The following is a 14,451-nucleotide window of genomic DNA, read 5'->3' on the forward strand; positions in this document are numbered from 1 at the left end:
GGCCATAGAGGTTGAGCCTGAGCCACAGGTTTGGCAGTTTCTATGACGACATGGGTGGTGCTAACAAATAAATCGCTCCCACGGGGGAGTTGGCCGAGAGGCGATAATAGTCCGCCTTTTGTGTTCCGGGTGAATCAGACTTCGGGTGCAGTTATTCTGGGCTCCTGCGTCACGGAAGTGAAGGGGCAAGGTGTTGCTGAGCAATTATTAGACCCTAACATACTGGCAGATTTACTACGTGGAAGTGAATTCAAAACGGAAAACAGGAGGCACGTCTTTACACAAAGAGCTGTGGGAGTGTGGAACAGGCTACCCAGATATGTTGCTGAAGTTGAAACCCTGAATTCTGTCAAGAGTAAATGAGAGCTTTGAATCGCTTACCGACCAACAAACGGGCTGAACGGCCTCATCTCGTTTGTAGCCCTTATGTTAGCGTTACTGCCCTGATCCCCAGCCCCAGCTCACCTACTCATACCATCACGTGTCAGCTGACAGGCGGAATGTTCTGAAAACAAACTTTTATAACTTTCCGATTCCTTCCTTGTACTGCGTGATAGCGAAACAGTTGTAGTATGAATTTCGTCATTATTGCCCTTGCGGGAGCGCGCACGCCGGGGTTAATTCTCCACTCAGGTGATGAGGTTGGAGCTCTTTCATAGAGCCTGAACTTCGCTCTCATAGAAACCAAATCCGATCTCCAGCACACGTGTGATACTGGAAGCGACAGTGGGACAGTTTTACAGCCTTCCGGGATCTGGCTGCTGTGCTGCTGAGGCGCTTGTAAAAACAGCCCGGCTGGGCGCCCTGTTCGTACAGAAATCACTGCAATACTGCCTGACGGCGACTTTCGACTCGAGATAGGTTTAGGTTGTAAATGCACTTTATAATTCAGCTGTCCACGGCCATTAGACGATACGATAAATTTCACAACCCATATTTATGCAGAAATTAAAAACCAGTCACATGTAGATGCTGTTTAATAAATACCAACTTGAAAACAATGCTGGGAAGGCTTATCAATCCGTGTAAATAAGGTACACTCACAGACGAATACACAGCATGTTGTGTTGGTGCCTTGTGTCTGTCAAAAATAACTCAGCGCCGACATTTCGCACCAGTAGAAACCCCCGTGGAATTTCCACGGGTCTGTTTTACTTAAAAGACACGCTACCGGGGGAGTTCCTGATTCTAAACACGTCGTTTGGCGTGACAGATTAGCAATAGATTATTAATTTTAATCAAATCTGATATAACTAGCCTTTTCGCATTTTGAGAAGGCACGCTCTGCGCGGTCACGTGGAAATGGGATTGCAGCGAGGGAGGCCGGGAATGTATCCAGTATATATCGGGCTTCGCCGGTTGTGATTCGGCTGCTCAGTCCTGGCCCAGCTGTGCCTGGGATCAGTGCGTGAAGGGCAGGAGACCCGTGGGGGGGGTGATGGCGATGGGCTTCTGGCAGGTGCAGAACTCACTGCTGCTGGTACAGAGATCGGGCAGCCTCAGGGATAGGCGATTCAACACAAATAAAACAGTCCGAGAAACAAAAAACCTGTCCTGAGCTTGATTGTCAAACTATATGTACATACATATATATTAAAATAATAATCGTTTATGTTCAGATAAATAAGCAGGACAGTATTCATCAAAGAGTTAATGGTGCAGGCGGGGTGGACTGTGTTTGATTGACAGCTCCCCTTCCCCAGCTCAACAATAGAAGGGGCGTGGTCATGGGGGGGGACGCACGCAAAAGACCCCGGAGGGGGCGCGGCGCACACGTCACGGGGCGGGCCCTGCGAGTGACAGGTGCAGGGGGCGGGGCGGCCGCGGCGAGCAGCCAGACAGGCGCAGGGGGGCGAGAGACGGAGAGCCGGCGGGGGGCGAGCGGATCGTGTTCGGCGCTGCAGGTACAGCGGTAGCGAAGGCGGATTGAAAGCTCGGGTCCGGTCCGGTTAAGACCCTCCTTGAGACAGCCTCCTCCCCGCCATGTCAGGCAGCGACGTGCGGGTCGTGTGCCGAGAGGCCGGCCCGGGCAGCCCGGGGCCCGCGGCGAGGATGCCGGCCTGGAAGCGGGAGATCCTGGAGCGCAGGAAGGCGAAGGGCGGCGGAGCAGGTGCCGGCGAGCCCGGCTCCGTGTCCGTCCGGGCCGGCTGCGACCCGCCCGCGGCGGGGAAGGGCGACAGCGGCGAGAAGGAGCCCGGCCCGGGGGCTCGCAAGAACTTCTTCATCGCCTCGGCCAGCCAGCTCTTCGGGAGCCGCCGCAGCATCCCCGCCGGGCCGGAGCTGTCACCGCTGCAGACGAACAAAGGCGCCGCGCCGCGCCTCCCGACGGCCGGCGGCACCGGGCGGCCCGAGAGTCTGGTGCTGCAGGACAGCCTGGGCCCGCTGCAGGAGAACCCGTTCATGAAGCTGGAAAAGGAGCGCCGGCGGCGGCTGGACCGCGACAGCACCGCCCGGCCCGGGCAGCACCTGCTGGAGCTGTACGGCAACGTGCCCGGCGTGAAGACCATCCGGGCCGACAACATCATCATCATCGAGTCCGACCCGGAGTACTTCCCGGAGGCGGGCGGGGGCAAGGCCGCCCCCGGGGACCGGCTGCAGCAGAACGGCACGGTGAGCACCTACAGCTCGCTGAGCGACCTGCTGGACCGCCGGGGCAGCGGCGTGACGGAGATCCGCGCCCGGGAGGTGGTCGTCTACGACTCGGCGCTGAGCCGGAGCGAGGAGAACCTGAGCACGCTGGGCCGGCCCGGCCCGGAGGAGGCCGGCTGGGAGGCGGGGCTGGCCCCGGGCCGGGTGAGCCGCATGCTGCAGAAGTTCGACCGCAACTACGGCAAGCTGCAGCCCAAATCCCGCAGCACGGAGAACTTGCTCCTGGACCCGGAGCCCCGAGCCCGGCCAGACCCGTTGCCAAAGACGCCTGCGCCCCCCTGCCCCCCGCCCGCTGCAGTCTTCCAGAGCCCCAAGTCTTCCAAGCCGGAGGGCAGGGGGGCCCCAGCGCCCCCGCCGGCGGAGCCACATCCTCCAGTGTCTTCCTGCCGCCGGCACGCCGCGGGCGAGAGGGGGGAGGCCGGCGGGGGCCCGGAGGAGGGGGCCGCCACAAGTCCAACGGTGCCAAGTGCCCCAGAGGAGGGGCCGGGGGCGGAGAGCCACAGTGCCAGTGCGGCCCCCGCCCGGCAGGGGGCGCTGTCCCCCACCTTCGAGATCCGGCCCTCCCCGCTGCCCGACCTCTCCGCGCTGCCAGCCGGCGACGCTCAGGCGCGAGCCCTGGCCAACCTCCGCCTGCAGTCGCGCAACTCCTTCACCGTCGTCCCGCGGCGCCGGGCCGCGCCCGCGCAGGAGTCGGAGCCTGCGCCCGTGCCAAGGGCCCCCGCGGCCCCCGCGGCCCCCGCTCCTGCCCCACTGCCCTCCCTGACGCAGGAGGCGGGGGCAGATGCCAGGGAAGGCCCTGCGGAGCCCCCCAAGCGTGAATCGGGGTCCCCCCCGCCCCCGTCCCCTCCCCCGGCGGACCCCTGTCCTGAGGACCCCTGCGCGGACAGGCTGCCCGTCACCAACATCGACGACGTGGTGGCGTCGGAGGAGGAGACGCCCCCCGCGCTGCGGCGCCGCTCCGGAAACACCTTCACTGTGGTGCCGCGGCGCACGCCGGAGCCCCCGGGGCCCACCCCTGCGCCCCAGCCCTCGGCTGCGCCGCCCCAGGGGCCCCAGGCGCCCTACGCCCAGCTGGGCGTGCTGCTGAAGAAGCGCTACCCCGCGGTGGAGGAGATCGAGGTGATCGGGGGCTACCTGTCCCTGGGGCGCTCCTGCCTGTCCAAGACCAGCTCCACACGCAAGAAGGTAAGAGCGCGGGTCTGTGGGCCTGATCAGAACCGCCGGCGCTGTGTGCAGACCTGTCAGTCGGGAAAGCCCGTGTGTGGCCCCAGGAGGCCCCGGCAGGGGGGTTTGACCAGCATGACACCCCACCCCGCTGTGAGGGCGAGACTGTCAGGACTAGCTGCAGCCTCTGTGTTCTACTGGAGCTCTGTCAGCTGCCAGCGCAGGTCCGCGGGCTGTGACCCAGGACATCAGGACATCAGGCCTGCTCACCCCGACCCTGGGTTCACTGATGACTGGACCGACGCGCCTGAGCACCTCTGGGAGCAGCTTGACGGTGCTATTGCTGTCCACATGCCCGTCTCCCCCGTTACCTTCCTGTCTCCAGGCCTGGCTTGTCAGTCTGGGTAAAGTTAGGGGCACCACTCAGTGTGTCTGGGGGCGATGGCGGAGGTCAGGGCAGACCAGAATTCAGGCAACGAACGCTGTCGCCCCCTCCGTGTCTCTGCACGCCCTCTCTTCCCGAGGTGGGGCAGGAGGGAGAGCCTGTGTCAGCAGTGTGCGCGTGCAGCGTGCTCCCACCCCTGGGTGAACCCTGCCCCCTCATTCGCACTTTATTGCACCTCTGCCATCACTGCCTAATGATTAACCAGCCCCACAGGTTCATTAGCTGGCCCTTGTGCAAAACCAAAACACTTAGAGGCAGAAGAGGCGCAAGTGATTGTCAGCCCAGCTGGGGTCCTCTTGCAGAGCTGCAGTGGTGTGGCTGTCACACAGCTGCTCTCACACACGGTCCGCCTGGGCGTGCTCAGCCTGCTCTGTGTGTTACACATTAAACCAGAGTTCCTCTCACCCTCCATTCACACGTTTGCACTGCAGCCAGCACCCAAGTCCATAATCAGAAGGGTCGATATAACGATAAAGGAGCTGGAAACCTCACAGTACTGGAGTGGCCTCGGGTAGCCCTGCTCTACACCAGCTGTGTGAGAGTAGCAGTTAGGAGGTCAGTCAGCTGGAAGAGGAGGATCAGGATGTTGTAAACGTTGTAAAGCAGAACGTCTTTTAAATGTTGTAAAAGAGCAGGAGAGATGAAATACAGATGCCACACGCTCACCTGGGCTGCAGCCAGAGGCCCAGAGCGTGGATCCCTGTGCCAGTGGCTGTGTTTATCTGGGACAGGAGCAGACGGTGACGGAGGGGGGTCCGCAGGCCGCACTGTGTCCCCTGAGTGGAACAGTCTGTCAGGCCTCCGATGGGGGCTTGCTCAGTGCCTGTATTATCTCTGGTTGTGCTCTGGCCTGCTGCCTGTCAGTCACTCTGTGTGGTTTGGCTGTGGAGTCTGCAGTTTACTGTAGTACTGCTCTTCAGGTCTGAGCATGGGGAGCAGAGCACCGTCAGACCTGCCTTGATGTGCAGCAGAGAGGAGCTCAGTTACTTTTGGAAGTGTGCATCTCTGCAGCTCTGACACTGGGGACAGTCTATTAATAATCTCCTAGAGTGAGACGTTATTTTCTGATGACTTTATCTCGCTGAGTGTGTGCTTGTCTCAGAATGTCCGTATTAGGACACTGAGGGCTGCGTGTCGGTATCTCTGTGCTTGTGCTCATGCAGTTCCAGTCTCTGTCGGTCTGTGGTCTGTGGTCAGTGCTCTGCTTGCAGACTGAGCTGATGGTAAGACGTTGCAGCTCGACAGCCCTTCTCTGTCCTTCCCTGTCTCCCGTCTCCCTCTCGCTCTCCCGCTGCCTGTCCTGAAGCTGCAGCACTGTTCCTCTATATCCATGGTGGCTGTCGCTCGGCAACGGGGAGCTCCACCCATTCTGTCCCACCATCAGCATTCCTGGGAGCCTGTGCTGTGGACAGCGAGGCTGGTGCTGGCCTGCTCCAGCACTCCTGTGGCTGAGTCACTCCTCCCCGTGTGCGGGAGTCAGGACTCGGGGAGTGCAGGGTGTGTGTCAGCAGTGACGTGGCTCTTGCACGTATCGAGACTGAGGAACCAAAACCGGCTACTTCCTCTGCTGTTGACGCCTGTGTGTGTCAGCGTCCGTGACTCTGTGCTGCAGACTGAGGTCTTCCACGAGCACAGTGAGCAGATTAGCGCTAATCGGTCGTCTCTGCTGCACCTAAACAAGCTGGACAGGCAGGACGTCCCTGGCGCTGCCCGTGACAGAGCTTGACGGGCTGGCGGCTCTGTTGTCACACCAGGAAGTAACAGGCAGGGTTTTGCTGGAGACTTTCGTGGGGCTGCGTGCTGGTGTTGTAGGACATGGATTCTCAGTAGGTTTGCCTGGAGAGAGTTAGGGGATTTTTTTGGAAGGGCTGATTTCCTAATGGCTCTTTGTTTTCCAGTGATGCAGTCAAGGAAAATGAATATTTTAATCAAAGTGAGTTTTGCATTTGGTTAGGAGCAAAAAATGAAACCAAAGCCACAGCTGTAAAAATAAAAATAACTCCTCCCCCATGTCTTGCTCGTTGTCTTCACAGCGAAGTGCTGACTGACTGGTTTCTTCACAGTAATATGCTGAGTAACCGATATGGCAGTTTGGCCTCTGTCCTTTCGGTCAGGTTCAGTCTAGAAGCCCTCTGTCAGTCCTGGTTGATCTTTTATCAGGGTGATTGCTTGGGGTGACTTTTCTGCTGTAACTCGACAAGCAGGTTTGCTGGTGATGGCAGGGTTAGAGGTCATCCGTATCTGTGCGCGCTGTGACTCCTATTTAACATCCTCCTTTCTGTTTGCAGTGAGTCCAAGTAGAAAATATTTGCAAGCTGAATTCCACTCCTGGTTAAATTTCTTATACCACAGTGTAGCAGCATTGCTAGCAATCAGCTACAAAGAGCTGAAAGAAGTCACACTGCTGGCAGTTAATTGTGATATTAGCAGGATGATTTCAATTGATGAGTTTGTGTAGAAAAACCCTAATAAACAAAGTACCTCTTCAGTGTGATTCTGATAGATGCTCTCCTCCCCCTGGACCAGCAGGAGCAGAATGGCAGCTGAGTGTGCTCTAGGTGGCGCTACACTGCAGTGGGGCTCCAGCTCTCCCTCTGAATAAAAGGAGAGAGAGAAGCAGGAGAGGCTGTGGCAGGTTCACAGCGTTCAGTTCGCAGTCTGTCTCCTGTGCTTAGTCAGTTTGGAGTCAAAGTGAAACGGCTCCAGGAAGACAACAGTGGCTTGAATTTCCCTGCTGGTTTGTTCCTGGTGCTGCTGATGACACTTTCACTTCTGCTTTTACCAGCACTGGGGCTGTTACAACAGTCCTGTTACAATAGGAGCTACAGTCCCAGTACAGTTCAACAGTCCTGTTACAATAGGAGCTCCAGTCCCAGTCCAGTAGAACAGTCTGTTACAATAGGAGCTACAGTCCCAGTCCAGTAGAACAGTCCTGTTACAATAGGGGCTACAGTCCCAGTCCAGTAGAACAGTCCTGTTACAATAGGGGCTACAGTCCCAGTAAAGTGGAATATACACTAAGATTTCAGTAAGATGTATAAATATTCTGTAAAGTGATAAAAACATTTCTATATTGACGCAGAGCTGATGGACTCAGCAGAAGCTGTTTCAGAGTCGGGGTGTGGACAGGAAGCTGGTAAATTTAGAAGAAGCTAAAAATGCTGCTGTGTGCGGATGTCCGCAGAGTGAGAGCAGGAGCTCTTTCTCTCTCGTCTCGAGCCCCGGCCTTGTGACTGGGGATTAGAGGCGATTAGTGACAGGGAGCGGGGGGTGCAGAGGAAGAAAGAGGAAGAGGTGCCGAGAGCATTGGCAGGATAGACCTGGTTCTTGCCAGCTGTCTGCCAGGCCACACGCGGCCTGGTCCAGACTGGGCACATGCTTCCCGACTGAAAGTGGACAGGAGAGCTCAAGTCTCTGCCACCTCGCCGCCAGACACAGCCGGTTAGCTGGCTGCAGAAAGGGCAACAGAGAGGAGGTGTGTTCCCATCATGCTTTGTGCTGCCTACAAAACAAGACGGTTTTCTTTCTCTAAACACTTTTCTGGAGCGTCACGGCAGTGCGGGGGCCCTGGATCAATTCTGGATCCTCGATCTGTCTGTGTGGAGTTTGCACGTTTCCCCGTGAGTGTGCAGGGTGTGCTCTCCGCTCTGCGCCTGTTGCTTGCAGGGATAAGCTTCAGCTCCGCCCCAGCCCTGAATTGGGAGAAAGGTTAGAAACTGGCCGGGTGGACGAGTGTATTAATCCTGCGATCGCTGCTTGCGTCCGTTGAATCGGACGAAGGGGTTCGAGAAGTGGAAGGGTGGATTTATTAAGATTGTAAGCTTTTGTTTACGAGTCATAACAATCCGTTGTTGATCTTTCCTCCTCTGTCTGGCAGCTGAAGATCTCGTTCAACGAGTCCAGTCTGCAGAGCACGTTTGAGTACCCGTCGGAGAGCAGCGTGTGGGAGAGTGCGGAGGAGGAGGACAGGGAGGGGGAGGACAAGGACGGGGAGGAAGGAGAGGAAGACAGCGGCAGTGAGCGGATCTTCATCCCCCGACCCTCCTACACCAGCTCTCCCACCCACTCCCCCAACACCAGCACGGGTGAGAGGAACGAGTGGCTGAGCGGGACAGAGCCACCGCGGGAGTCACAGTGCAGTTAGGTTTGGAAGTTGGGCGACAGCTCTCTCTGCTGGACATAAAGGGCACTGCAGTCTGAAACAGGCACAGGGACACTCTGCTCGGGAGAATGGGGGTGCTAGATGTCAGCGCTGGTCAGGAAGAGGGTAAAACCCAAAAACAGAGACAAGTCAAGTATAAAGGCGAGTACTGCCTCTTGATGTCTGGGCTTGTCAAGAGGAACTGATTGATCTTAACGATGTTCTTTATAGCTTTTGGAGTGATGATGCTTTTATACGAGTTTAATAAATGCGTTTCTGTCTCCCTTCGCCCCTGCCTCTCTCAGATCTGTCCAGTTACACTCCGAAGCACTCGGTGGATTTCAGTGCATGGCAGGAACACAAGCTCGAGGACTCTGTTTCCCTGGGGGACCCTTCCTCACGGCGCGCCGAATTGTCTGCTGAGGGAGTGATGGTGAGCGACTGGGTGGGGGGTGGATTGAGAGAGATCAGCCGTGTTTAAAGGCTTCCTGCTCTCGCTGCAGGTTAAACGCTGACCTTGTTTCCCTCTCTCTTCCTTTCTCAGCTCACGCCAGCTGACAGCTCCTCCCTTTCAGACTTCAGCAGTGAGCCGGCACTGTATTTCTGACAAGGCAGAACCCAACAGAACCAACAAGAACAACTCGGGACCAGCCAGAACCAATCAAACCCAGGCTGGACTGGGCTGATTCGTGTACACACAATCATGGGACCAACTAGAACCAGATAAACACTTAGGGCCAGATGGAGCTGCACAGAGTCGGGCAGAGAAGAGTCCAGGCCAGACTGGACTTCAGAACCCGGTGGTTTTTAAACCAACCTTTTAGAGCAGCTAAAGACAGACGAGCTACACAGCCATGTGTTCTGCTCCATCAGAACCTGCTGAGAGCAGTCCCATTGAGCTTGGTCTGACCCATTGAAGGGACTGAGATCCACTCAGTCAGCAGAAGCCAGACACCAGCCAGTGTTAGCAGCACTGGTCACGCAGAAGAAATTAACTGGACTGTTTAGGCTAGACTGGAGTGCACCTCCTACACAATACAACTCCAGCACGCACCAGAACCAACTGGACTCTGGAACCAGATCCACCGAGAGCCAATTATCATGGAGACCCAGGAATTCGGGGGGGGAGGACAGAACCTACACACTTCTAAAGAAGGAAAAACGAAGAAAATCTGATCGTTTCAAAACGGAAACAGAATGCGAGTCGGAGGGTGCCCAGAGCTGTGGGGCGTTCTTTCCGTCACCTCGCCGTGAGACGTCCTGCCGCTCCTGTCCTTGTTTTTCCCTGGTGGTTGATGGTGTGGTCGGCACCAGGGGGTTCATTCCCATTTCCAGCCCCTCAGGCCACACCAGCAGTGTCCAGCAGAGGAGTAGACCCTGTGCTGCCTGGACTCAGGAACTGTCCATTGCAAGAATGAGAAAGGACCCCCGGCTCCGACCTCTGGTCCGCTCTGTGGGCGTCTTCGGCTTGATGGAGACACTCCTTTGCCACACAGCTGCTAACTGTCTCTGTCTTTTCGAAATGATTATTTTGTGAGGATGAGTGGATTTGGCACTGTGGAGGGAGGTCTAGAGGTGGGCTAAGGGGGAGATCCTCAGGTCTCTGTGCTGCAGATTCCACCACCCGTTTCTTCCGTTTTGAAAGTGCAGCTCCAGCGAGAGACGGCATGGATGAAGGAAAGAGGAATTATTTCTGTTTAGTTTCCTCTTAAACTGTGTTCTGGAAATTACGCTGGATGTTTTTTGGAGAAAGAGGACAGGGAGCAAATTCGGTTTTAGAGCGAAAGGCTCTGATAGGCAGCTCCAGAGTGGGAGACTGTAGGAGAACCAAGCGAGAGACTGAGATATAAGGAGAGGATTCAGTTGTGAGAGTGGTTCTCTGGGCTTCGGCTGCTCTGTAACCTATCAATAATGATGATGACTGCATGCCTGGCATCTCTTGTAAAGGATATAGAAGAGCACAATACGTTCTCAATTTCAGCAACAAGATCAGACCTTTCCACGGGAGGGCAGTGTTTCCTCATTTCCTGTTATGATCATCATCATTAATGGTTCTCTCAGGGGTGGGTACCTCCAGTCCTGGGCATCTGCATTTGTTTCTGCTTTTCATTCCATTTTCCATTCCATCGACTTTAATGACTAAACTGAACTAATTAAGTGGCTATGAAGTCAAATGCAAAGACGTTTTGCAGGTCTAACCAGGTGCTAATTGAGAGGTAACTCTAAAAAGGGCCAGAGCCTGGCGCTGCAGGACAGGAGCTGCCCGCCCCTGCCCGTTCACCGCCTGCTCAGTGTCGTCTGCATGCCTTCTGTTCTCACGGTGGAATTCCTCCAGTTACTTGATGTTAAAGGAGCAAGAGGGAACGGATAAGAATTTTTTTTATTTTTTCATTTGCACTGTCATTGCTTTGTTTGCACTTATTGTGGGAGGAGATGCATCCAGCTGGCTGGGGGGTGGAGAGCTGCAGCCTCTGAGCCCCCAGACCACGGCAGTGGGCTTGCAGACAGGGAGGGACTGGGGCTTTTAGAAGAGGCTGGTGAGTATTATTGTCAATGCAGGTTTTTAACTCCAGGATACTACGATTCATAGAGTTTTTAAGTTCTTTCAAATTAAAAAAAATTCTCACTTTCCTGCTCCATTCCCAATTTCCTCTAGTTACTGTTCACAGGTCCTGATTAAGCACATTAGTCTCAAGCACTCCTGCTACACGAGCTGCTGTAGCAAACCCAGCACAGTAGGTGTTCTGTAAACTCATGCTCATGTCGGATTAAGAGCAAGCCCCTGTGTTTAATGAGCAATAAGCAGTGGCTGCCTTTATCAACTAGAAACTCTTAGAGGTGTCCTCCCAAGTGAGCAGTGGAGAGTGACGGAAATCACAGGACACAGCCATGCGCCCTGCAGCCCCTGGAGACCAGGGACTGACCTGCTGCAGAGAGGCTCACTGAGGGCCAGAGCTCTAGCCCACTGTCCACTCTTGCGCCAGAGAAACTTACCTGTATGTTAAAATAGAAACTGTCACGTCTTATTTCTTTGTATTCTTTTGATCTATGGCATTGGAAAAAAATTAATTGTATCATTTCTACCCAAACAACTTAAAAAATGTTCGTCAGACAACACAAATGCAAATAAAAACTAGATTAAACAAATTGTTTTTCTGGAGTCTCTTGATTGCAGTGGGTTTCTGTCTCCTAAGATGGCAGTATAAAAAACTGTCCCTTAGCTACACCCTGCATGCTTTTCAAAAGTGTCTGTTTACCACGCTGTACGTGTATGATGGTGCAGTTAAATTATACATTTCAACTTGGTGTATTTTTTAGTTTGTTTGTCCTGGGAAAACTGGCCCTGGTGTGATTTGACATATTTGTGGGTGTGGGAGCCCTGCGATGGACTGGTGGTCGCATCCAGGGTGTACCCTACCTTGTGCTGGATAGTGTCCAGCTCCCCTGAGACACTGAAGTGGATGATCGGCATATTTTTAAAAAACAAAGGCTGCTGCAGCTTCTGTAGAAGTATTTATTAAAATCTATATATTTTATTTTAGAAAAGAAATACAAAAGATTGGTGCATGAAACTCAGAACAGTTTGATTGCAACTACAGATGATCTACAGTCTCTCTGTCAGCACGGAGGCCACAGCAGGGGCATTTCCAGACTCGCGGGAGCCCAGTACGGGCTCTGGTGCTGCAGGGCTCGACTCTCTCCTCTGGGGGGCTGGGTGGTGGCATCAGTGGTCCTTGTGTGCCTTCCGTGGGTCAGCAGCTTTGCCCAGGTTCCCTGCCTCCCTCTTCAGCACACTCAGAAGAGTCTGGGAGCTCTCCAGGATCTGGCCATTGCAGAGAGAAGGGGTAAGGAGGAGAGAGAGGAGTTCTGTTAGCCAAGACAGTTTTCATGAAATCTTCTTTGTTTCAACTCTTCTTTACGTGGAGAGTTGGGAGAACTTTGAGCCTGCCTACTCATCCCTGATATGGGAGTTGATCCCACAGGACCCTTCGGGGAAACAGTTTGATGAGACTCTGTGATTAACTAAGTGAGTCAACTGGAATCTTCTGAACTGGCTCCTCTCTTTAAAAATCTTTCAGATGTTCTCCTAAGATTAAACATGCTGAACCAGCACATACTGAAAAGAGAGTTTTCTTTTTCCTCAAAAATAAAGCTGGGAAAAAAGCTGGACACAGTGGAGCAATTAAGGAGTAGATGGGGGCTGTCATGCTGAAGAGCTCGGAGCCAGGGTACTCCAGGGAGTACAGGCACAGCGGCTCATTAGTGTTATTTTTTCATTAGAGAGATTGGGGGGTGTTAGTCTTTACACATTCCAGAGGGAGCTGGAGTACATGTCCAGGAGAACACTACCCCCCATGCAAAAACAGCAGTTATGCAAGGACATGCTGGATGCCTTTAATGCAGGGTTTACTTAAGTAGTACTGGGACTTCACAAGCACCATGCAACCACAGTGTAGAGACGCATACTGAGACTTTGCCTGATGTCTAGGATGAAGTTTGTAGGGAACAGTATCATTCTTTTATTTGATATGCTGTAGGTGTTAGAGTGTGCAGTGTATGCAGTTGAGATAGTGCGGGATGCAATGTGTGTAGATGTGTAGATGTAGTACTTAGACGTAATGGGATCCAGCACCAGTATGGCCAGCAGAGAAGTTCTCACCTTCATGTACGCGGCCTCAGTCTCAGCGATGGTGCGGTCAAAGTCATTGCGTGAGGCCAGCTTGCGCGCCAGGCTCTCATTGACACGGCTCAACTTCTCGGTCAGGATGCGGATGTCATTCTGGAGCCGAACCTTCTCCTCCTCTTCCTGCTCGATCTGTCTGTTCAGTTCATCCCTCTTCGCACACAGCTCCTCGATACCTGCGCAGCACAGTAACACAGCTCCTCAAGCACCATTCCAACGAGAACCTACAATGGGTTCAGTCAGTGTTTTAACAGGAGCAATTTCAAGTTAAGAAAACACTGAAAAAAAGGAAAAAGCCTTCTTCGTTTGCAGCTTGCACACTGATGCAGCTATATAGTACTAGTGTATTGTCGTGTCAATACATCCACTGCTGACACTGTCCCTCAGCGTGCCAGCCCAGGCCTGATGACTGCTGCTGTATTTGTGCAGTTCTACCCACCCAAAGCTCTGGGGGCCGGGGAGGTGTCATGGAGGAAGAATCACCATCTCTGCTGGAGGAGTGGACAGTCTCTGAGGTCACAAAACTGGAGGAGGAAGGGATTCTCACCCCAGCTGATCATCAGTCATTTTAATTAGAGTTAACTAAATCAGCGGAGCTGGGCACTCGAGGCATACCGTGGAATACAATGACATCACTTGTGTAATCCCACCTGGGATGTGACTTCAGGGCAGAATTCTGATTTATTGTTTGCCACTGAATGCACAGAAAACAAATTTAATAGGATTTTTGTTCTCCTGCTTGTTTGTAGTGCCTCCCAGCTACACACCCTATGTAAACACACAGCCCCCTTTCAAATCTCTGCCCACACCAGTACCAATTCCGCTCACATACAGTTCAATGACAAAGACCTACTTTGAAGCCAGATACAGTAATGAGTCCAGACATCCCTTACAGCCCACAGACACTTCACAACAGGATCGGTCCAGAGAGTCGAGCTGAGCCCGGGAGACCACAGGACTCGAACTACCCCAGCAAAAGACCCTCTCTAATCGGATTCCCACTAACCTCCTGGAAGGCTGTCTTCACTGTGCCTAATCCCGACACTCACTGCTCACTGTGAGCGCGGCCCTATGCACATCGACGGTACAGCAGTTTCAACAGTAGCTTGGAAACGCTCGATGAAAAACAGAAACAATTGCATTCAACTCAAAAATGCTAAAATCTTCAGCTATAACAAGAAGCAATCTCCCACACATTCACGCCTCTGCATCCTCCGCTGATTTCGCATTGTGTTCAGAAAACACACAAGCCGTGCCGTTATTTGACACAGGACAGCCTCCAGCTGCGGAGGCGATAGCAAAAGTATTTTATTTCTCGATTTTAAGCAGCACGAATTGCCTGCTATGCTGGACATCAGGCTATCACAC

General features: G+C 53.9%; 1 protein-coding gene across 1 annotated transcript; it reads left to right on the top strand.

Moving 5' to 3' along the window:
- Positions 1-1,806: 1,806 nt before the first annotated feature.
- tprn (taperin) lies at positions 1,807-11,546 on the top strand. The gene is made up of 4 exons (XM_006640548.3): positions 1,807-3,834; positions 8,136-8,343; positions 8,705-8,832; positions 8,944-11,546. The coding sequence occupies exons 1-4, from the start codon at positions 1,984-1,986 to the stop codon at positions 9,004-9,006; spliced, it is 2,250 nt and encodes a 749-aa protein (XP_006640611.2). The 5' UTR covers positions 1,807-1,983; the 3' UTR covers positions 9,007-11,546.
- Positions 11,547-14,451: the final 2,905 nt, after the last annotated feature.

Source organism: Lepisosteus oculatus, chromosome 24, assembly GCF_040954835.1.
Source record: "Lepisosteus oculatus isolate fLepOcu1 chromosome 24, fLepOcu1.hap2, whole genome shotgun sequence".
Lineage (NCBI taxonomy): Eukaryota > Metazoa > Chordata > Actinopteri > Semionotiformes > Lepisosteidae > Lepisosteus > Lepisosteus oculatus.